General features: G+C 41.3%; 1 protein-coding gene across 6 annotated transcripts in view; it reads left to right on the top strand.

The window, feature by feature from the left end:
* FRMPD1 (FERM and PDZ domain containing 1) overlaps positions 1 to 24,546 on the top strand; it is a 114,230-nt gene that overhangs the window by 55,437 nt on the left and 34,247 nt on the right. For 4 of the 6 annotated variants that reach the window (XM_019729138.3, XM_019729136.3, XM_019729141.3 and 1 more), the window contains exon 2: positions 21,560 to 21,664. In XM_019729138.3, coding sequence (XP_019584697.3) covers positions 21,564 to 21,664 — 101 coding nt within the window. In that variant the 5' untranslated portion in view covers positions 21,560 to 21,563. Of the gene's footprint in view, positions 1 to 777; positions 1,292 to 11,234; positions 11,515 to 21,559; positions 21,665 to 24,546 lie in introns of those variants that run through there. The other 2 variants (XM_074330730.2, XM_088793675.1) reach the window with 2 other exon arrangements.

Genomic DNA, 24,546 nt, shown 5'->3' with positions numbered 1-24,546 from the left:
CCAGACATTCTACCAGCCTCTCTGCTGTTGGCCGTACTATTTTTAACTTTGTATTTTAGAGATTTATGTACACTCCTTGATGACATTTCAAGCTTCTTGACTGCAGGGATACTCCAATTCATCTTTATGTCTCTCTCAGTGTCTTGTCCGCGTTAGATATGCATATACTCGTGTAAAGGAATGAAGTGGATCTAATTTCAAGCCAGAGCTACCCAGTTTGTGCAGAGCCCTGTGGATGCAGAGGACAGAGGTCACTGATAGAGCCCTGCTTGGCCTGACCCCTCCTTTGACCTTAGTCACTGAGGCCCCTTGATGCCTATAGGCCTGTTCTGTCCTCTCATTGCATCCACACCCACGCCATCTTTTATCTAGTACTTGTGTATTAAAAAATCATTCTTTTCTCATGGCATTCTGGGGAGACACAGGACAAGAGACAACTGGAGTGGTTTTAAGGTTTTCTCTGTGCTTTTTTCTTTTTCATCTCTGTCATGTGAATCATCCACGCTGCACAGGACCCTTTCTCCAGAGCATTATCCGTTTATGAGCTGGCATGAGGGCTGGGATCGGCTTCTGCTCCACCTGTGGTAGGCTCTTGAGGCTGGGCAGGTTATTTAATCTTCCCGTGGCGTCATTTCCCCATCTGTTAAGGGGGGATAATGTGCTTGAGGGTGACCTGTCTCCCTGGGATGCTGGGAGGCTTATCGACTTAATGCCGTTGCTATTAACTTTAACTGAAGATGGCCGGGCAGAACCAGCAGCGGACCAGGCACAGAATAAACTCAACAATGATAAAATGCATGCCCTGTGAGACCTTGGGCTTTATCTTCTTTGTTGCCCTTGGCACAGAGGAAGCCAGGTAGCTAATCAAGGACCTCTAGGGTTTCCTCTCTCCGCTGTTTCAGGTGGCTGAGGTCTTGAGGATGAGAATGGCATATGAAGGACTTCTGGGCCTGTCGTGCTGAAAAGAGAGAGGCCAGACTCCTGTGGAGGGTAAAGGGGCAGCTGCCTAGTATCAGCAGATAAGTGGGGCCCGGGCCACAGACAGACCATCCAACTTGGCCCACATGGCCCGGCCATCAGTTTTACTTGGGCTCACTGATGAGCTATGGGAAGGTCATTTGATATTCACATTCTTGTGGCCACAAACTTCGGAATGTGGCCTTTTATCTTTAAAAATAGCTATGTGTTGGGAGGCTGTGGAGCAGTGTCCTGGGATGGAGGGGAGGTGCCAGCATGAGGAAAAGGGGCAGATTTCTTTCCTGGGAGGATTCCCTTCAGCTCTGCTCATCTGGTGAGTTGATGTTTTCTCATTCTGTAATACGTCCTGTTTTCTCTAGACTGTTCTCAGAGAGGGAGCTGTTAGTTTTTTGTTTTGTTTTTTAATTGTAATATCTTTGCTATATATTTAAAAAATCTATGTCCACGGTTATTTGTTGGTGAGCTCTTTTTATTTGTGAAACATATTTAAGTAAATGTTCTTTCAGTCTCCAGAATTGCAATTTATTTGTTACGGGTTCTCAAATTTAACCAGTCATTATTTCTCATGTTTGTTTTGTGTTTTCAAGTTGGAGTGTCTTGAATCATTTTATATGTAGATGGGCTGATCATCCAGTTCTGGAACTAAATTGCCAAAGGTTTTCAAACTTGTGAGGTCATAGGATGTAAGATCTGACACTGGAGGTTTTCAGGTTGAGTACCTGTGTGTTTCAGATGGTGTAATGATGTCCTGAGAGGATGACGAGTGGTCTGTGGTGACACAGCTAACTACTGTTGTTTCCCCGAAAATAAGACCTAACTGGACAATCAGCTCTAATGTGTTTTGGAGCAAAAATTAATATAAGACCTGGTATTTTATATTATATTATATCATATTATATTAAAGACCTAGTCTTATTTTACTATTTTTCTTATTTTACTTATTTTACTGATTGTCCAGCTAGGTCTTATTTTCGGGGAAGCAAGGTAGTAATAGATCAGGACTTGAACCCAGGTCTCCTAACTTCCTTGCCCATAGCTGCTTGGTCTACACTATGGAATTTAGCTTCTGAATTACAAGTGAGAAGGAAACACCACTGTCTGGTTTAATTTTTCCATATACCTTAGTCTAATTAAAAAACGAATCTTCTAACTCTAGAAATGCCTTTGCCTTATACCACAGCTGACCATCCGACCCTGAATCCCTCGATTCATTTGTCAGTCTGTGTGGATGATCCTGAGTGTGGACCCAGTCAGCATTACGTAGAGCTTGTTAGAAATGCAACATCTCAACCCTACCTAGGACATTCAAAAACTCTGGGGCTGGGACCTATCTGTGTTTTAATAGACTGTCCAGGTTATCCCATACTCAGTAAGGTCAGAGAAACACTGCCTGACAGGGCTTCAATCATCCCCTCCCTGTGTTTGACAGCCAGGAGAGTGATACCCCTTGGCTTTTGGGGGAATTTTGGGTTTTCTTCACTGACGAAGGAGCTTCTCTGTTGCTGCTATCAGTTTTTTAATAATAATCCCCCTTCTGCTCTCTGCTTCTTCCTCTCTCTCTCTCTCTCTCTCTCTCTCTCTCTCTCTCTCTCTCTCTCTTTCTCTCTCTCTTTCTCTCTCTCTCTCTCTTCTCCCCACTCCCCATGCGTGCACGTGCACATACACACAGACACCTAGCAGGAGTTCTGTGAGCAAATAATGAAAATATGGGATTCCAATAGAAACAGGTTTGTGGATAAACAAAATGTCCCAAACACTGAGGTATATTTCCTAAGTTTCAAGATTTGCTACCTCTCCAAGCAATTAGACTGCTTCTGACCATATTATACTGTTTTCTATCATTTGTTATTTTAGTCATTCATACAACAAATATTTTAGTACCTTCTATTTGCATGGCATGTGTTAAGTGTGAGGGGGACATGTATTCAACTTTATAGTTTATCAGGAGGCAGAGAATATATTTAGAAGTAACTGTAACATGAGCCAGCCAGTGATGAATACATGAGAATCATCTTTAGTAAAAGGGTTGTGGAAGCCTAGAGGTGGTAGACGGCATGTTTCATGGAGGAGGGCATCATGGAAGACTTCTTGGAGGAGGTAACATTTGAGTGAGTCTTAAAAGGAGGTAGGATTATGACATGAGGAGTTTGAGATAAGTAAAGAACATTCTAGGCAGAGGTAGAGAAAAGATAAAGACATGGCAGGGACTCTCGGTGCATTTTGTTTGGATCGGGGATTATTTGAAGGTGATTAGAAGGAAATGAGGCTATATAAGTAGGTCAGTGCCACTAGGAGAAGGATCTTCAAACACCCACTTAGGAATTTGTTCTTTATCCTGAAGGCAATGGGGAGCCATTGAAGGGTTTTGAATGAGGGAAGGCATGAGTAGAGCTGTGCTTTTAGTAAGATTAATTTACCATCAATATATGAAGTAGATTGAAGTATATGGGGGAGGTGGGGAGGCTTTTGTTTTTATTTTGTAACTATTTTGCAGCAGTATGTTGACATATTGAAAAACAATCTTAATGTTTAATTAGGAGGTAATTGCTTTTCTTATTATGGGCATTGGATTTTGAGATAAACTTCCAGGGCATAGATTGTCTGGGGGAACACAGCTCTAATTTTATAATGAGGAATCTGCAAGAAAATAGAAATTGCTTAATAGAATGGCTTTATAGGAAATTTCCAGAATGAACTTCTTCCTTCCTTCTTTGTTTTCTTTTCTTTTCTAACATTTTCTTTTAAACAAAAAGTATTTGTAATCATCTTACGGAGTAATGACCTGGTAATGCCAGGCCACATAAAATCCACAAATATCAAATACCTGAAATGTGACTCTTTCTTGCTTCTTCCTACTCGGCCTCCAAAGCTCTTTTCCCTTCTCACTCATGGGTTTGCTTCGTTAAAGCACCTGAATCAAACTCATTTTACAAGGATCTGCTTTATTCCAGTTGTGGCTCTATTAGGAATAGTAGGAAATGTGAATGTCATCAATTGTTTAATGTGTTGTTACTGCTAGTATTTGTGGTACAGAGAAGACTCGGTTGCTGTTGATTTCTTTCAGGAGGGCTGTCTTGATAAGGCCTGGGCTTTGGCTACCGAGCACCATTGGTTTCAGTCATTCAATCATTATTTACTGCACGTCTGTTAAGCACTGAAGAATCCTGGTGACTCAAATAACCGCAACCCTGCTCACATGGAGCTTGTGTGCCAGCAGGGGATAAACATAAATGAATAGTCAAATAGAGTTCTGAGAGCGGGGAAACTATGGGTACTATGGAAGCACCTGGCCCAGAGTTGCAGGTCATAGAGAACTTAACAACAAAGAGGGTGTAAACGGAGACCTAAAAATCAATTGGGGTAGACTAGTTGTTGCCTAGGACTGGGGGGCATTGTTAGAGGGAAATTGGGGGATGTGTGAGTGCTAGTGGGTATGGAATTCCTTTTGGGGATGATGAAAATGCTTTAAAATTGATTGTGGTGATGATGGTTGCACAATTCCAGGCATATACCAATAACCACTGACTTGTACACTTTAAGTGGGTGAATTTTATGGTGTGTGAATTATATCTCAGTAAAGGCGTTTTTTTAAAAAGTCAGTTGGACAAGACAGGAGCAGGAATAATGTACCTGGCAGTAAAATGGCACATGCAAAGGCTCAGCAACAAGTGCAAAAATGGGAGAGTTTCCGTAGGACTGAAACGCCCTGGGAGGTAGAGAGCAGTGATATAGAGGAAAGCAAAGAGGCTGGAGAGCTGAGTGGGGTCTGCACAGGTAGGGCCCGGAAGGGCTATTAAAATTATAAATCTATAAAAAACAGCAGCTACTATTTATGGAGGCCTTACTGTATGCCAGCCATTGTTCTAAGTAGTTCACATGCATTAACTCACTAATCCTCACAACAACCCTGGGAGATAGGTGCTATTGCTATTCACATTTTACCCATGGGGAAGCTAGGGCACCAAGTAGTTAAGTAACCTGCCCATAGTCACAGGTCTAGTAAGGGACAGAGCTGTGATATGAGCCCAGGAGGTCTGGTGCCACTGTTCACCCTCTACACCCTCATACATTATCCAAAAAGCTACGGGTGACATCGTAGAGTTTCATGCAGGGGAGTGACAAGGTCAGATTTACATCTTAGAAAAAGGTCACGCTGTGGTATGGAAAAGAGACAGAAGGAGAGCAAGACTGAAGTGGGGAGACCGGGTGCTGTACGATCCACACGAGAGATCATGCGAGTCTCAGCATGTGTGACGGCAGTGGAGATGGAAAGAAGTGGAAACTTGAGAGATGTTTAGGAGGTCACATCAACAGGAGCTGGAGAGAGGTTGGATTTGGAGGAAGGGTACAAAGACTCTCAGATGGGTGCCTAGGTTCCGGGCTTGGCAAGTTGGGGGAGCGGGGCATTTAATGGTGCTCGTGATGTCCTTGCCACAGATGTGCCCCAGAGTGGGCTCGTTCGTGTCAGTCACATGTGCGTAGATTAGACCTCTGACCTCTCCGCCAGCCAGAATCATGGACTCCGAGGTGGCAGGGGCCTTAGAGTCCTTCTGGATCTGGAGGTGGAAGTGGAGGTACTGGAAGGAGAAAGAACTAGCTGAGGTGACAGCAGGGGGGCAGCGCCCGGGCTAAATGAGGTGTGCGTCTGCTGATGCTCAGACGGCTGTGCCTTTGCTTGTTATGCTGCTGCTTCCAGGGCGGCACCTTTGTGCCATCCCTCAAAGCTTTGCTTCTCTTCTCAGAGATCGTCCCTGTGATCCTTAGAAGAGGGGCCATTGTGCACAAACTATAATTATGAGAATCAAAATAAAACCCAAAAGAATTTATTGCTAAATCCAGCATCCATCAGATCAAACTTGTTTTGTGTCTCCTGCCTGTCTGCACAGCATCCCTTTCACAGCTGTACTCAAAGCACAGATACAGCTTTATAGCCTCTGGTTTATACCTTACATTAAACTAACTGCATTTCCTGGCATGTCGTATGGTTCTGGTTAGCAGTTTTTAAGGATTCGAGAAAGTGGATGTGCTGTACGTAAGTTATCCATTCTCTCTCAGTTTTGCTTTTCATCCTTAAAGATAGTGCCTCAGTGAGCATCTTGTTACATAGCCTTTTCCTTCTTTCCTGAGGCAGAACTCCCAGCCAGGATAGTGTCTATGTCCTTTTAAAGTGGGGTGACCCAAACTGGACACTTTACTGAGGTCAGGGACAGAAGGCAGAACGCTTAATTAGGGCTGAATTCCAGGGTTTCTGGCCCCTGTGGTTTTCAGTGATCTCTGAATTGAGTTGGCATCCATTCACAGTTGTCAGTACCGCTCCTAATGGCTGCCATCTCCAAACAGCTGACCTGAGTCCTTGCATTGTTTGCTGTAAACCAGGCAGTTCTACAGGAGGGAGAAGTTTCTGGGCAGAATGTTTAATTAGGGCTTAATTAAGAGAGCCAGAGTGGCCCATTGGCTTGAACCCTTGCACAGGGTCCTGATTGGCAGGCGGCACCTGGTGTTCTTGGCTGTCTGACAGCCATCGGCCGTTTCCAAGCTCCATGCAGAGATGAGCAAGGCACATGCCACCCCACTGGTTGGCAGAAGTCATTTCATAGACTTCCTGGAGCATTTTAGAAGTCCCTTTCTCATGGGCCCTGCGTTCTGCCTCATATTAGTTACGAGTTTTTTAATGTAGGTGTCTTCTCTATAACAATGAACTTTCCAAGGACACTGGCTATGTCTGGTTAACCTCAATCTCCTCTATATACCCAACAAAAAGAGGATACTTGATAGGAGTTGAATGTAAGGCATCGATGGTTTGGACCAAATCCTCTCACTTGGGATGGCTGTAGACCCTTCAGACTAGTATATGAAGACCCAAGGACCAGACTTGAAAAATGCAGAGACGGGGGACCCAGAAGCCCATGGTCAGTGCCAAGTCTATCAGAAGAATGAGGACTTTCAGAGACCTCGAGATCTCTCTGGCCAGGACAGAGCCTGATGTCACAGGTCATGGGGCAAGAGCTCTGTGAAGTATGTCTTGAGCCCAGCTCTGGAAGCCTTTCAGTTTCTCATGCTGCAGTTGTGGTTGTTATTGTTTTGTTTTATTTTGTTTTGTATTGTTTTAGCATGATAGATTTGGAGTCCTGCCTTCCTTCCCCAGACACAGACAGATGGAGTGAAATCTCAGTCCACCAGGGTGGCAAGATGCTTCCTATGAGCAGCTTTGGGAGTCCTCGGCCTGAATTTCCCAAGCACCACACTTGCTGTGGGTTTTGTTTTGGGTGTGTGTAGTAGCAAACGTTCTCAGAGGCTGTTGAAAATTAGTCAGCATGTAACAACATTTGATGAATCATTTCATAGTTAAAAAAAAAAAAAAAGAACAAATCTCGGCTTTGAGTTTGCATTCCACAGGTTGTTGAATTATGCCCAGATGACTGTCAAGAGAATTTTTCTTAACAGATTCAGGGCATTTGTAACAACCAGCAAGTCTGTGGAGAGGAAAAGAACTTCACATTGAATGTCAAGGGTGTACTAAAGACTGCAGGATTTTATGATCTCTGAGCTGGACAGGCCCTACCAGGCTTCTAGTCCAGCTGCTGACACTTCGTGCCGCGGTGTAGCAGCAGGTGGCACCAGGGAGAGTGCGTTATCACGAAGGTCCGAATCGCCAAGTCTATGGCCCCTTTTCAGGAAGGATCTTTTGGCTGTCTTGGCTGTATTTGGCCTGATGGGTCATATATTCTTTTGTGTTTGTGCGTATGGTAAAATGCATATAACATTAAATTTACCTTTTAAAAGCCATTTTTAAGTACACAATATAGAGGCAGTAAGTGCATTCACAACATTGTACAACCATTACCACTATCTGGTTCCTGAACTTTTCATCATCCCAAAAGGAAACCCCTTCCCCATTAGACAGACACACCCTATTCCTTCCTCCTGCAAGCCCCTGGCAACCACTACTCTGTTTTCTGTCTCTACAGACTTCCCTGTTCTGAATATTTCACATAAATGGAATCATACAACGTGTGACTTTTTGTGTCTGTCTTCTTTCCCTTAGCATGATGTCTTAAAGGCTCATCCATGTTGTAGCATGCTTTTCATTCCTCTTTATGTCTGAATAATATTTCAATGTGTGTGTATACCACGATTTGTTTATCTTTTCATCCGTTGATGAACCTTTGTGTTGTTTCCATCTTTGGGCCATTGTGTATAGTGTTGCTATGAACGTTCGTGTACACGTTCTTGTTAGAACAGCTGCTTTCAACTCTTTGGGGTATATATGTAGGAGTGGAATTGCTGGGTCAATGATAGCTCTAAGTTTAGCTTATTGAAGAACCAGCAAACTGTTTACATACCACTGTTTGAGCCTTTCTCCTCCCCAAGCTCTTCTGGTTGCTCTCAGGCCTTTCTAACCATTTCTTCTCAGTTTTCTCCATGATTCCCTTGGGTCTTCAGCCCCTGAAATGATAGTACCACCCAGGGCTCGGCCCTCCTTCCTTAGTTCTGCTCGTGCTACCCCAGTGGTGCTCAACCCTGCTTGCACATTACAATTATAGGGGCTCCTTTAACCCTGCCCAGGCGCCACCCCCAGAACAATTCAATAGCATCTCCGGGCAGGTGGAGCCTGGGCATTGGAGTTATTTTAAAGATCTCAGTGATTCCGATATGCAGCTTCTCTGAGGATAATCATTCATTCTAGTGGTTTCAACCTGATGACACTCCAGGTTTTATTTTCAACTCCAACTGTCTATGGACATGTCCCTGAATGGTCCTCAAGTGCTTCAATTCAGCTGTTCCCAACCAAACTCTTCACCTTTCCTCTCAGACATGCCCTTCTCCCAGTGTTTCCTCCTCTGGTGAAAGGGACCACCATCTCCAGCCATCCAAACCAGAAACCTGACACTTATCTGTGCCTTCTCTCTCTCTCTTATTCTAATTTCCCCTTAATTGACTCATTTATTCAATAATTCATTGCCCAATAGGTAGGACTGAGGGCAACTGGAGAGCAAGGCAGTCTAGGAATTACATTAGGAAGATAAAAAGACGTAGATGAAACAGTTAAGTCACAATATAGACAAGAGGATACCCTGAAATCAACAGCAACATTATTATAACTACCATTATTAAAGACTGTCTTTGTCTCATGCATTATCTGATTTACTATAAGGTAGGTGAAGTCAGCCCACTTCACAGATGACATTACAGGTTCAGGGAGATGAAGGTACTTGTCCAAGGACGCATGGTTAGCACACGGTTACTGAGAGTTGGGATTGGAACTCAAGTCTGTGCTCTTGACAGGAAAGGTCATTGGGGTAGAGCCTGGAGCCCAACAGCACTGGGAAAGCATGGAAGGAGGAAGATCGGGATGTGACCACCACGTGAAGTCACCCTTGCCCTCCATGAGAGTGCTTTGAAAACTGTAGAGGAAGGTGCAGAACCTTTGCAACCTTTCCTCACGTCTAACAAATTGCTTCTTCTCTACTGCTCTGAATGACAATGAGGTGTTTATATCTCTTATTCCCCTGGTGAATCACAGACGCCTGACAGCGGGAGCCGTGCTTGCTCGTCTCAGTGTCCCCCTCAGCCCCTGTACCTGGCACATGGTTGCTGATGAGTAAGTGTTCCTTGAATGAACGAGTGGATGTTAGCGTTGACTCAGAGAGGAAGAAAGGAAAACAGGAGCCCTGGTGATGTTGGTCTAGGTGTGTCACAGTTAAGTGCTTGACTAGAGATTTGATTTAGAGAATTGGAAAGAGAGGGCCCTGTGGCCTCTGGAGGTACGAGTGGGAGAACCCATAACACGGTCTCAACGTTACTGAACTTCAGCATGACCCCTGACTCCTGGCTCCATCGCACTGAGAAGCTGATTCTCTCTTTTTTCTCCCTAGCACTTATCACTTTCTAACATTCTTAATTAATTTCCTTTGTCGTGTTCATTGTTTCTTGTCTAGTGGGAGCCTTCACTAGTATATAAGCTTCACAAAGACACTCAGTTTTGTCTATTTTGTTATACTCCTCGACCCCCCTAGATCCCCCAGCCTAAGTGAGCACTAATTTCTTTCTGTCACTATAGATTTGCCGATTCTGGACTTTCACATGAATGGAATCCTATAATGTGTGGTCTTTGGTGACTGGCTGCTTTCACTTAGCATAGTGCTTTCAAGATTCATCCATGCTTAACCCCTTAACTTTATAGGTAGAAAAAGGGAGACTCAGAGAGGGAAGGGACGTGACTTGGGTCATGGGTTCTTCTGGTAGGAGAGCAGGAACCTGATTGCAGGTCTTCTGTCTCCCTATACAGTGCTTGCTTCCTGCCCAGGGTGGATACAAGGGGCTCACAGCCACAGCCACAGCCAACTCAGCAAGGTCATTCTGCCATCCACCTTTGAGGCTGCTTACGGGGCCCCTTCAAGTAGAGTCGTGGTGAGGTGCTACCTTGACGGTAGCTTCACTGTTAGCGTCAGCCCTTTCTCACGTCCTTTCCAGGGCTCATTGTCCATCTGACAAAGTGGACGGCTTATGTGACCAGCTTCCAGTCTTCTGCTTGCAGGGGCCTGGGTCCCTGTGCCCTCAGATCGCTAGCAAGAGAAAGGCACAGCGGAGGTCCCATTAGTGCTGACTGTTCCTGCTGCCGCCCTGCAGCTCCCAGAGGGCCATGCAGAGCTAGATAAGAGGCTGAGCCCTTCCAAAGAGATATCTAATCCTGTTAGGCAAATGTGAAATCTGAGTGGCATGACGATGCTCTGAACCCATGTTTCCCAAAGGCTTGTATTTGTACCACATGCCACCCAAGTTACATGAATAAACATTTTTGTTTAAATAGTTGTGTCTTCATTTTAATGTGTACCAGGAAAAAAAAACATTTCTGGCATGATCAGACCCGTGATTTAATGAATATTCCTGCCTAGGATGAAGCTAAAGTAGGAGGCACTGTACCATAGGATGCTTTTACACAGACGGTATGTTACAGGTGTGGTAGTCTGGCAGTTCGCTGACATGGCAAAAGTCATGAGGGTAGTTTGAGGTCAGCTGTCATTTGGGGACTGCCACTCTGGGGTGATGATGGTCCGGGGTACTTTCCCATGAGCCGCCTCCTACATCTCCTTTTCACCTTGTGCAAGGTGAAATGGCAGAGGGTCCTGGTGGCCAGAGTTCCTTTACAGGACTGAGGGTCTTAGAAAACCAAGAGAACCAACTGGAGACACTGGTTGTTCATGATAAATCTTTTTTAGACACTCAGAGTCCTTTCTGTAAAAAGGGGATTCCTGTTGGAGACCGGCTAAAAGAGAGAAGGGAAGACAGAGGAGGAGCAGAGATGATGTGTGGTGCAATTCCAAAAGGAGAAATGAAAATTAAACAGTTTCACTTAGCTGTTGACTCTTTTTATGACCACGAGTGAAATGACCCGTGACGTCTGAGTGTCAGAGCCTGGGTTGCAGTGAGAGACGTGACTGGGAACCCTGTGGAGGGAAGAGAGAATCGAAGCTCCTTCATGGGGTCCCGGTGGCAATGCCACTTTGAGGAATGATCATGTGGTATGTATGATAGGTAAGTCCCCCTTCTTCTCCCAGAACTGTCTGTCAGTTTTCTGCGAAAGCATCATCTTGATTTGAATTCCTTTTAGAAAATTAATGTGGATAATCCAGCCCGTTATCTCTCACTGAGCTATAATCACTGCAAGGAACCAAGGCAACGTCAAATGATTGACCTGAGGAAAATACAAATACGAGTTCCCCTAAAATATTTGCAAGTAACTTTTTTTTTTTGGGGCTTAGAACATTTGAAAATGAAAGCTTATTGTTCTAGCGTTCTGATCTTACCGTAGCATTTCAGATATCCATAACCTGCCATTATTATGAATGCCACAAATGTCAGCTGAGCTCCAGGCATTCTGCTAGACCCTGCAGGGATTATAAAGAAACAGGACACCTTTCCCCTACCCTCAAGGAGTTTACAATCTACATGGCAGAAAAACGAGACCTTAATCTGTCTGAAGTGAGGACACACAAGACAAGAGCGTGGATGAGGGGGACACGGGCTGGGTGGAGGGGTGACACGGTGCCAGAGCCCTGCGACTGGCGAGCTGAGAGCGATCGGGTAGACAGCTGAGCAGGAATGTGTCCTGGATGTCGTGGAGCTTCAGCTGGGTTTTGAAAGTTATGTGGGGCTGGAATACATCTCAGAGAGTGGGGAGATCTGGAACCAACACACAAGGCGGGGCCACCTAGGGCTGTTTTGAGGAACAGAGAAGCACATGTATCAGTATTTCTTTCCTTTTTATGGCAGAGATAAATTTCTTATACTTCAAACTTTTGCCTCAGTATGACCAAACTTGGTCATACAACAACAGAGCTAACACCACCTCTGAAAAAGAGGTTTCTCTTGGGCACATTTGCATAGAACTTTAGAGTTTTCAAAGAATTGTCACAACATAATGGAATGTAAGCGTTAAACAGCCTTGGAACACAGCTGGGCAGGGATTATTGGAAATGTTTTTACAGAGAAAACAAGCTGGAGAGAGAAGAGTTCTGAGAAGAGTTCTGTGCTAGCCCCGGGGACTTCCACACACGTGGAAGTGCGAGTAGCAGTTGATGGGTGGACGTTCAGGGGGTGGGGACTAGGCAGAGGAAAAAGCATCTGCAGAGGCATGAGGATGTGAGAATTCAGGGCCTGTTTGGGGAACAATAGGTAATTCAGTTCTGCTGGAGTGTACAGTGTGAGGGAGACGAGACAGACAGCTAGGCAGGGGCCAGATCACAAAAGGCTTTCACTGTTACCTCCAGGCTGGGAGCGAGGCAGTGGGATGGAATGGTTGTTTCCAGCTCCAGAGATAAGCAAGTTCATCTGATTTGGAATTCCACTTCTGCCACTTCCTTGCTGTGTGCTCTTGGCCAAATGACTTAACTTCTTCATGCCTTAGTTTTCTTTGTGTAAATGAGGGTTGTAAGAAGCATTAAATAAGATAACACATGTAGATTGCTTAGCCCAGTGCCTGGCACATAGTAAATAATAGTATTGTTAATATAATTGTTAGGGATCTTATTGTGATTCCTGAGCTCAGACTGTACTCTAAAGATGAAGGGGAACCACAGAAGGATTTTGAAAATAAAAGTGACATGGTTAGAATGACAGGTTCTATCACTTTGGCAGCCTATGGAGGATAGCTTGATGGAGGGTATATCTAAAAGCACAGAGACTGGCTGGGGGGTTATGATAGGATTTCAGACAGAATCAAAGTTTGAATTAGGCAGTAGCTTAAGAAAGGAGAAGGAAGGAAGAGATTGAGATTATTGGGAGCAAAGCCAGTAGAACCTGGTGACTGGCGCAATGTGTGGCATGAAACGAGAATGATGTGATGTACACATTTTTGACTTGGGAAGTTAGAGGATTACGTAAATGGTAATCTCCTGCAACAAGACGTTCCACTTTTTTTTTTCTTTTTCTTTTTTTTGGTGGGGGGAGCAGATTTGAGGAGTGGAGCAAAGAAAGATGGTGAATTCTGTCTTAGATATATCTGGCTCAAGTGTTTATGGGACATCTCGGTAGAGATCCTAAAGAGGTGGGCAGTTCTTAAAGCAGCTGAAACTGTGGGAGTAAATGATGGAGCCCATACAGAGTGTTTAGAGCAGTGATTCTCAACCTGCGGTACATTGGAATCACTGAGTGGGGCAGGTGTCTTTACAAACTACTAGTGTCTGGCTTGCACCCTCAGACATTCTGATTTAACTGGTCTAGAGTTCAACCCAGGGTTGTTAAAAGCTTCTCAAGTGATTCTAATGTGCAGTGATGTTTGGGAATCACTGGTTGAGAAATAATAGGTACCATTTATTTAGATGAGAAGGGAGCTGAGAACCAAGAAGGCTGAGTAGGTGTAATCTGAGAGGTTGGAGAAAAATGAAGAGAGAAATGTCACAGGAGCCAAGGGAGGAAGGTCAAGAAGTTTTAACATTTTAATTTGTTAGTTTAAGAGAAAATGTCAGTTTGGTAGTTTATTTCTCTCATTATTCAAAAGGCTAGATACTTGCCACACATTTTGGTTTCTTGTTTGTGTGTGTTTTTGTTGTGTCAACAGTTGGTTTATATCCTTGGACTTTGTGTAAATGATTTTTGGCTCTTTAGTTTCTGTCCTGTCCTTTGCTGCCTCCACTGATGTTTTCCATTTCTCCATAGCACGTACTAGTTTCTTGAAGTCTTTTATTATTACCTCATATATCCCGTTTGAAGAGTTTTTATCCTTAATTGTGTATCCTGCATTTGCTTTTAAGATAGCTATCACCATGATGTATTTAGTCTTCTTTTCCATTTGCAGAATACTTTTAGAGAGTTTGCCTTTTCTTATTACTTTGTTCCAGACAACCAGAGAAGTAGTTGGGCATTCAGTTTGGGAATTCATGCCCTTCGTGGGGTTTTGCCAAACTGGTATGTGCCCAGAGGAGGGTTCTCTAAAGTGGTCTTGTCATATGAAGAACTGAAAGGAGCTGAGGATGTTCATTCTGGGGCAGAGGAGACTTCACTGAAGACATGATTGTTATATTCAAATCCAGAAAGGCTGATGTACACAGAGGGAGCTGATTTATTGTGGATGGTGGTGGTGGGAGGGGGGTGGAGGGCCGCACGACTGGAGGACTGAAGCTTCAGAGAGATGAAGCTTTAATGTCTTGGTTGATGTAGTCATTTGTTTGGTCTTCGGGGATCCCTGGATGAAGGCATGTGCCTACCCACAGGCCAGATATTAAATGCAAATTAATTCTTTTAATTAGAGTCATATATGTTTATAGAAATCGATTAGCTAAATTGTATTTGGCAGCAGTTTTGTAATAATCCCTGTAAGTAACCACTGCAGCTTGATGACCTTCAAAAGGAATGAAAAGTCTTCAGGCCTATGGATTGTCTGAGATCCCTGACCACTCTGCCATCATTTGAAGACTGAAGATTTTGTATCTTCCAGTGCTGTGGTTACTTCAGGACTTCCAGCTACTCTAGGGAGTGAGGGTCTTTGAATTTTAAGACAGAGCACAGCACATATCATCTGGCCTTGTTCTTAGATCTAGTAGAGACCTCAAGCTGCATGGAGAGAAAGAATCGCAGAAGTCATCTAGTCCCTGTACTCCATTGGAGTGGCCCTTCTACAGCCATGCAGAGTTCATTATTCAGCCTCTGCTTGACTGCCTTCAATGACCAGGAGCTTGCTAATTCTTGAGAAAACTCATTCCATCCTTGGATCACTAGGAACAGTAGAGAGATCTAGCCTTAGCCTGAGCTGGAGTCTCCCTCTCTGTGCCATTGCCCCAATTCTGGGTCTGCACCCCAGAATCATGTGGAATATATCTGTTCCACGTGGTGGCCTTTGGGCTGTAGGTGAACCATGACCATGTAGGCTTTTGTCGAACAAACGTTCTCTGATTTTTTTTTCAGTGCCTTGGCTTTAAGTCTCCTTATCATCCTAGACCTCCCATAAAACAGTGCTGAATATGTGATGGTCAGACACAAGACAAACCATGTTAATATCCATATCCTAGAATTGCCAGCTGACTCACTCCTGTTAAGGGCCTAACTGATATTTGAAAACAATATGCTGTGGGTTTTGTTGGACATGTATTCTTCTATGCTTTGTGATTAGTCCTGGTAGTATCAGGACACTAGAACCTACATTCTTAACCCTCCACGGTAAGTCTCACAAAAATATAATGTGGTTTTGTGTCCTCGGCAAAAGGACATTAAATAATCCATATTATGAAAGAGGTTTTACAATAACAAGAAGGCAAACATTCCAGTAGAAACAAAAGGGAAAACCAGAAAAAGGAAAATAACAAAAAAGAAATATAAATGGCCATAACGCATGAAAAATGTTCAGACGTGCTCGTAATCAAATAACTTCAAATCAAAACTATGATGATCTCTGATCTGGAAAGATGTCCGTGATATATTCACAGGTTAAAAAATGCAAAGAGCAGACCACTGAGTACAGCATGAGTCTATTTTTGTGGATTATACATTTTAATATATGTAATATAGGTCTCTATAGATTTAGGGCAAAGTGAGTGTGAATACCCACCAAATTGTTAACAGTGATAACCTCTGAGGGACTGGATTGGATGCTTAAAATAGGATACTTTATATATTTTTAATGTGATGGAACTATGTATGACATTTACTTTTGTTCTTTATATATATATATATATATATATATATATATATATATATATATATATATATATGTATAAAGCAATAATTAGGTGCTACTTTCCATCCCATTAGCAAATATTTTTAAAATTATAAATATCCAGTGTTTATGAGAGCATGGATGATAATTTAATTTCATTCTGTAGTTTTCAAAATATAAACACTTAAGTCAATAATTAGGCAGTGTTTTCCATCCTATTAGCAAAAAATTTTTTAAATGATAATATACAATATTTGGAAAGGTCTGTCCTGGCAGGAGGGCAAATTGGTACCTTCATAATCTGACAATACACATCCAAATTCTTATAAATGAACATATGCTTAAATCCAGTAGTTTCACTTCTAGGAATTTATCCCAAGAAAATACCTGGCAAGTAGCCATTTACCATGAATAAGGATGCTCATTGTAAAGCTTTTATAATAGTGAAAAATTGGAAATAGCACAAATGTCCAGTGATAGATTTATTGAATAAATTATGATATGGCAAAAAAATAATACTATATAGCAATTTGAAATGATGATGTAAATGCTTAAATATTAATATGGAACACTGTTCATGAAATATTAAGTGGGAAAAGTATATTATCTCATTTTAATAAAATATATAGTATGTATAAGCGTAGAAAAAAAGAAAAATTAACAGTTGATAACTCTGAGAGGTAGGCTTATAGGTGATTTATTTTCATTATATTTTTCTATGCACTGTACTATATGCATATATCCAATTTTAAAAATTAAGTTAATTATTTAAAATAGTTGAAAAAGAAAATAATAAGGGCTTATAATAGAAATCAGCAGTCCTTGCCCCACTCCTCCTCAGCTCTAATTTCTTTTCTTAAAGGCAAACTTTTTCAACTTTTCTAGCTGTTTCCTCTGTCTTTTTCCTCCATATTTCTGAGAAATATGCTTGCATTGCTATTTCCTAATTTATTAATTTTAGGTATTATCTAATTATTATGGTAGATGAGGATTTACCTTTTAAACCACTACCCTGGCTTCCCTTTGCCACATCCTCTCAACATCATTATATCACTGTTTTTGATTGTTTACATTTTCCAGCATTTATATTATTATGACAATGTAAATATTGCTCATTGTTGAGCCAAGTAGTGAACTATAATTTTGTTTCCTTTTTTGTACAACTTTTTGTTTTTGTTAGATTTCATAATTCTCTATTTTTGATTTGCTTAGTTTTCCATGTACTTGTTGCTAATTCTTCCTACACTCTCCAACAGCCTTTCAGTGAAATTTTCTGCACAAACACATCAGATAACCTATCCACTCATACTTCTTTTTCCTAAAACCTGTCTTTATGCACCAGACTGTACAGGTTGCTCTCCAGGTCTTACATTACCATAAAACATCCCTTCAGTCATCCTGGGTATTCCCTTTGCTTCTTGTCTGTATTTCATCCCCAATTTCCTGAATCCCATTTCTACTTTATTTACTTTGTTAAGAGGAGCACATCCTCTTAACATCCTGCGAAAGTGTATGTGAGAGGTTAATTTTTTGAGACCTGAATATTTGAAAATGTCTTTACTACCTGTTTGACAGTTTGGCTGGGTATAGAATTTGAGATTGAAAATTATTTTTCTTCAGAAATTTGAAGACATGGCTTTAATGTCTTCAAGCTTCCATTGTTGTTATTAAGAAATCTAAAGTCATATTTGTTCTCAATTGTTTGTATATGATCTATTTTTTTCCTCTGGAAGTTTTGAAGATATTCTATTTCTAGTTTCTGAAATTTTGATGTTATTTCTTGATCTGGTTCCTTTGTCATTCATTGTGGTGGGCAATTAGTAGATGTTCTTATTCTGGAAACTTACGTTTTTCAGGGAAATTTTATTGAATTATTAAAAAATTTTCTTACTCCATTTCTCATACTCTCTCTTTCTATAACACATACTGGATGAGTATTGGACCTCCAGGATTGATAGTATACATTTTTAATCTTTTCAATTTTCCCAGTCTTTGGCTTTTGATTACTCTTTCTACAATATTTCATTGAGTATATTTCTCAACTTTTCAATTGAATTTTTTCCAGCCATCTTGTTTTTAATTTCCAAGTATTCATTCTTGTTTTCTGATTGTTCTTTTTCAAAGAAATTCCTCTTCTTGTTTCATGGATGTAACATTTTATCTTTTTGGGAGGGTCTAAATTATAGATTAAATTTTTTCTTCTGTTTCCTGCATTGTCTCTGCTTCTTCTGAGTTCTGTTTATTTTCATCTGTTTTTCATAATGAATGCTCTCCTCAAATATCTATTCATATTGATTATGGATGAACCACTGCAGTTTCATGGCCACACTAAAAATAAATGACTGGAAGCTTTGTATGGTGGGTGGGGCTCATGACTAATAGAATTTAATGCTGGGTGAGCTGGCATCTAGTTGCTAGAAGTACCAGTATCTGAAGGTCTTTTTTCTGGTGTGTTCAGTTCTCCAGAAAAGGATTTTCTAGTCTCTTATTTGGGATATAAAATCCTAGCTGCCAGTATTCTGAGAGCTGGGCAAAGGAAGGAACTGGAGGTCTTATCATTCATTATGAAGAGTTTTACTTAATCCTTCTATTTTCATTCCTGTACCCTCTATTGTGCCAGGTCTTCTCAAGTCTGAAACCTCTCTTGTTTGATTTTTCCAAAGAATAAGCCCCGTGTCTAGAGTAGAGTGGGCAAGGTATGGTTGCCTAGGTGTGCAAGCGGGATGGTGCCTGTGAACAATTGCTGCTTATAGAGCTCTGTTTCCATGTTTTTAGCCCTATTCCTCATCTCTGCTTTCTCCCGTACCTGCTGCCTCTAAGTCTTGAGCCATCTTAGGGCAAATCAGCTCATTTTTCATCAGAATCCCCTTCTGAAACCACATAGGTTTCTGTTTCTGTTGCTCTGCTCTTACGTCTTCTTCAAACAATTTTTATCTTCCAAACATTGTCAGCATCTCTCATCTATTGTCTTCCCTGTTGTTCTCTTTATTCTGTGGGTTCATCCCCATTTTTTATTCCTGTAGTGTAATTTATTTTAGGAAAGAGAAGATATTAAGACATTGTTTCAATTTACTGTATTTTACAGAAGTGTACTCTCTCTTACTTTTATAATTTAGAAAAAGTGAGATGCCTAGAACTGAAGACAGTATTCAGGTCAGGGGTCCCTATTGTAGACAAAAGCTAGACTGACACATCCCTTGATCTAAATGGAATTTATTTTTGGTTGCAACCTATGTTGTTGTTTTTTGTTTGTTTGTTTGTTTCGTCCATTAATTTGGCTGCCATTTGACTGAAAATGTGTCTCCAGGCTTTTAAAGTGATGAGTTTAGTGTTCTGCTTTCATTTTTATATGCCCTGGGTAGTGCATTCCTGGTATAGATCCTGTTACTCTGTTGATTGTTGATAGGTTCTATTTGCTAATATTTTATCTAGGATATTTACTTTGACATTCACAAGAGAGATTGTATCTTTACTTTATTATACTGTTTTTAACAGAATTGGTATCAATATTATACTGGTTGCTTAAAAAGAATTTGGAAGCTTTCCTTCTTTCTGCTCTAGAACAGCTAAAATAGCATTTGGGGAAAAATAAACTAAGCTAGTGAAAAGCATCATGGTATCCTGGATTGGATCCTGGAACAGAAAAGGAACATTAGCAGAAAAACTGGTAAAATTGGAATAAAGTCTATAGTTTAGTTAATATTATTGGACCAATGTTAATTTCTTAATTTTGACAAAGGTACAATGATTATATAAGATGTTAACATTAAGGAAAGCTGAATGAAGGGTATATGGGAACTCTCTGTATTATCTTTGCAAACTTTTATACATCTGAAACTATTCCAAAATAAAAAGTTTAAAACAAAAAATTATCACGGTGAAGTACACCTTATAGATTTATAAGAATTCACCTTTGAACCTGTCTGTGTCTGGGACTTTTTTTTTTTTGGGGGGGGGGGTTGTAGCTCTTTAACAAAGTTATCTTCTATGCTAATTGTCTTTTTAGATTTTCTGTCTCTTTTAGGATCATCTTATATCATTTTATATTTTCCTTGAAACTCATCTATGTCTTCAATGTTTTCAAATATATTTGTGTAGTGTTAAGCAACATAATCTCTTATAATTCTTTTTAAAATTTTCTCTGTATCCATGGTTATTTCTCAATATCATATCTTATGTTGTGTGGTTATTTAGTGGATTGTGAAATTAATTTGGTGATTTGAGACCAGTACTTTAAAAAGTAAAATAGACTAGGATATTAAAAAAACTATATCTATCTATCTATCTATCTATCTATCTATCTATCTATCTATTAAACTTGAATCTCAAGCACATATTTATTTTTTTGTAACCTGACAATATCTATCAAAGCACAATGCATATAACTTTTGACCTATGTAGCAATTTAATATTTGGGAACTTATCCAGATATATAATTGCATACCTGCAGAAATGATACATGTACAACATAATTCCTTACAGTATTATTTAGAATAGCAAAAGATTGGCAATAACCCAAACATCTATCAAGAGAGGACTACTTTTTAAATTACAGTACATTCGTACAATGTAATACTCAGTAGTTGTCAGGAAGAATGAAGAAGCATTCTGTGTATTGATGTGGAAAGATATCATGGATATAGTATATTCTAAGGAGAAGAAAGCATGATGCAGAACAGTGTGTATGGTGTACTGTCCTTTGTGTTAAAAGAGGACATATAAAATCTGTATTTGTATTTGCTTAAATAGGCATAAAGAAACTCAGGGAACACAAATAGAGAAGGAGAGCAGTAGTTGGGAATTGGGTAGATGGGGACGGATAAGGATAGAGGGAGACCTTTCATGATATATTTTTATTATTGTTGTTGTTGCTACCCTTCTGATGAATATTTAAGTGCACAGTACAGTAACCATAGATCCTTTATTACGGTCTAGAGTTTGAAGTATACAAATGAATTACCTATTCAAAAATTAAATAGAAAATACTGAGCAAAAGAAGCAGCACTTGGGAGAATAGGTATGTGCACGCTGTTCCCGATGCAGGCAGAACTGAGCTGCCCTGTCCAGGGATGAACACATAGTTGGGGGCGGGGCCAGTGTCAGTAAGGTACGTCTCTTACAGTGGGTCACAGTCACAGTTTGAGAAACCGTCTCTATTTAACTCCCTAATCCTTATGTTTTACTGGTTAAGGTATAAAGCCAATCTGTTTACCATAAGACTGGACACTCCTTAGGGCAGAGGGCCACTAAAGTTGTTCACTCTGTGGACACTGAACACCTGTTTATGTTCGTTTCAGAGAGAAGGATAGTTCTAGTTATTTGATTAGCATGTCTTAAGATGGGTAAATACAGGAAGCATCATAGTAATTTGTCAGAATCATCTTCAAAATATGTTGGCAAGCTTCTTAAGAACACTCTTCTTCCTTTTAGGTAAATGGAAGAGCTGGAGACCAGTTTATTCCAGACACGGAAAGCACACAGAATAGAACAAATGGTGGCAAGATGGCTTCGGCGCTCCCGGGACAGCTCGGCCCGGTAAGGCTCCTGGGCTAGCAGAGATTTCTGTCTGTTAAGGCTTGGTGTCCCTGTGGGAGGAGGTTTTGCTAATCTTGGCAGAATCTAGGGATCACTGTCTCCGGCTTGCTTTGTTCTTACACCATATGGTGGGAGAAATATAAACAGGTCAGCAATTTTGCCGGAGTGCCCTTCTCTCTGTCCCCTTTCCAATTCTTCCCTCTGCGTCCCTCAAACATGCATCCACAGATACACTCACCCCAAACTCATCATTTACAGAGACAAACACACACAAACACACTCATACTCACACATGTGCATATACACTCTCTTGAACACACACTCATACATGCTTGCTCACTCTCTGTCTGTTTCCTGGCCCCCACACGCCCCTTGTCTTTGTACTTGATGTTAGGGTCAGGCAATCTGCTGTTTATACTCTTTCCCCTGTCTTTGTTTCTAGCAGCTGTTCCTTCCTTGCAGTCCCTATTTCATTCTAAACAAAACAAAATGAAATCAAATACAGATCTGATTTGACTGCTACAAGAGAACTTAAAATATGTTCTGTTTCGAAGTGTTCATTTTCCATCTCCGATTTCTCATCTGGCCCTGCTACAGAGATGAAATATCACATGTCAGGTGTTTCTGAAACACATTCTTCTGAAGGAACTGGAAACAGCTGTTCTGCTGCTGAGCCATAAACCTTGCTCAGAGCTGCACTGCCCTGTGGCCAAGTGCTCTGATCCTCACACATGGTGAGGAGATAAAGCTAATAGAATTAGCCCCATTTTACAGATGAAACCCCCGAGGCTCAGAGAGTTAGGATCATTGCCAACCCCCTGCTTAGAAACCTTTGATGGGTGTTCATTTCTTACAAGATGAGTTCAAACATTTTGGATTTGACATTTGTGGGGACAGAGTCCCAGAGTGCAATTTCCAGGCTCTTGGCCTCACATGGAAAAGTGCTGGCTCGGGTAGTAAATGGCCATCAGCTGTAATCAGATGGCCATCAGCTGTAACCAGTTCGCCATTGGTCACTGGTATAACTGCTGTGGCTGAGCTAGCAAGGGCGGATTGCAGTTAGCAAGGGGTGGGTGGGTGGGTTGGTTGGTTGGTTGGTTGGTTGGTTGGTTGGTTGGTTGATTGGTTGGTTGGCTGACAAAGAAGCAGACGCGGATTGCAGCTAACAAGTGGGGTTAGCAAGTGGATTATATTGCAGATTGTGTTGATCCTACTTCCTGTGTCTTGCCAGCCGCCAGTGAGACGGGGGTGCAGGAAGACCCCTTGTTGGGGTACTGGCAGAGGTTTGCTTTTGTGTCTCTACCAGCCGCCATCGAGAATATAGTGATATGACTCCCCTATCTATGGCTCCGTTGTTGTTTGTTTTTGGCCTCACCATATCCTGTTCTTGTGCGGGGAGTGGGACCAGAGTCCCCGCATTACAACATTCAAGGGTCTCCATGATCAGCAACCCACTATCCTTACAGCTATTTGTCTTACTACTCTGCTTCATTCACATCATACACCAGCTAAAATGACTTACTCATTGTTCTCTTATGACAAGCACCTCTGCCTCTCCTTCCAGCCTTTAGACCTGGCTCCTGTGTCAGATCCCTTCCTCCCACCTCCAGATCTCCAGAACCCACCCACAGTTCAAGGTCTGGCTGAAATGCTGCATCTTCCATGAAGTGGTTCCCAGCCCATGGGGCCCCATAGTATTTGATTTGTAGCGTGGGTTGGCGATATGCTCCTCCTAGTGTGTTCAACACATCCCTTTTCTTTCTTGTAGACTATAAGGTCCATGAGGGCAGGGAAAATCGTGGCCTCATCTTAAAGCCAAGAGGTGATTGAGTTCCGGGAGATTGCAAGTGGTTGAGTAGTGCTTGATGAACTAATGGGAAAACTGCTAGGTACATTGTTTTCTAAAGTGGGTTCTGCAAAACCTAGTGTTAGGCTGCTCCACTAAAAAGGGTTCCATGGTCAGATTTGTTTGGGCAGTAATGCAGCCTATATCCCACTCCTACCCACTCACCCACCTTGGTGATTCAGAGTGCATTTTAGCACATTAAAGCCTCTGAGAACTCCTGTGGAAAAGAGATATATATATAACCTTAACTTGATGTTACCTAGATATTTGACCTTGGAACTCTCTAATATCCAGCTTCTTACAGAATGTAAATACAAGGTGACAGTGACCTCTAGGAAGTTATGTATTTAGTATATTCATAGAATTGTTCAACAATCACCACAATCTAATTTAAGAATTTTTACTTTACAATTCTAATTTTCAGTACCCCAAAAAGAAACAGTCATTCCCCCTTTGCCCCTCCCCAAGCCCCAGGCAACTACTCAGCTACTTTCTGTCTCTATATGGCATTTTAGTATCAGAAGCGCTTGATGTTGGTTTCCCAATTTACTTGTTTATTATCACCACAGTCTGTTTACTAATTATGGGAATGGCCTTATTTGACCTTTCTGCTATTCCTAAAGATGTAGAAAGACCATTACAGGTACCAATTTTTTATTGTACTTTGACCCATGGGCAAAAGTGAAAAGATTTGAGGAGAACAGGCTGCAAGGCTCCTATACTGCATGTACGGACTTGTCGTTATCTCCTGAATCTCCTTTTTGAAACAAGAATGGAGTGATTTCTCCTCTCAACTGTAAGCCTTCACCCTATAACTATACTCAATATTTCTATATATTTATATATATCTGTATATCTATATAGCTAGATATCATAGGACTATGCATGTGGCTGTGACAGTTTCTAGGGGACCATTGAATATATACCTATATATCTACATACATCTATGTATCAGATATATATAGATACGTATAGGTATATAGATATATAGGTATATCAAGATATATAGGTATATATATATATATATATATATATA

The sequence above is a fragment of the Rhinolophus sinicus genome, chromosome 16, assembly GCF_057876585.1.
Source record: "Rhinolophus sinicus isolate RSI-liver-muscle chromosome 16, RSI-T2T, whole genome shotgun sequence".
Lineage (NCBI taxonomy): Eukaryota > Metazoa > Chordata > Mammalia > Chiroptera > Rhinolophidae > Rhinolophus > Rhinolophus sinicus.
Note: the sequence above shows the minus strand (reverse complement) of the source record. Positions and strands in the feature narration are given on the sequence as shown.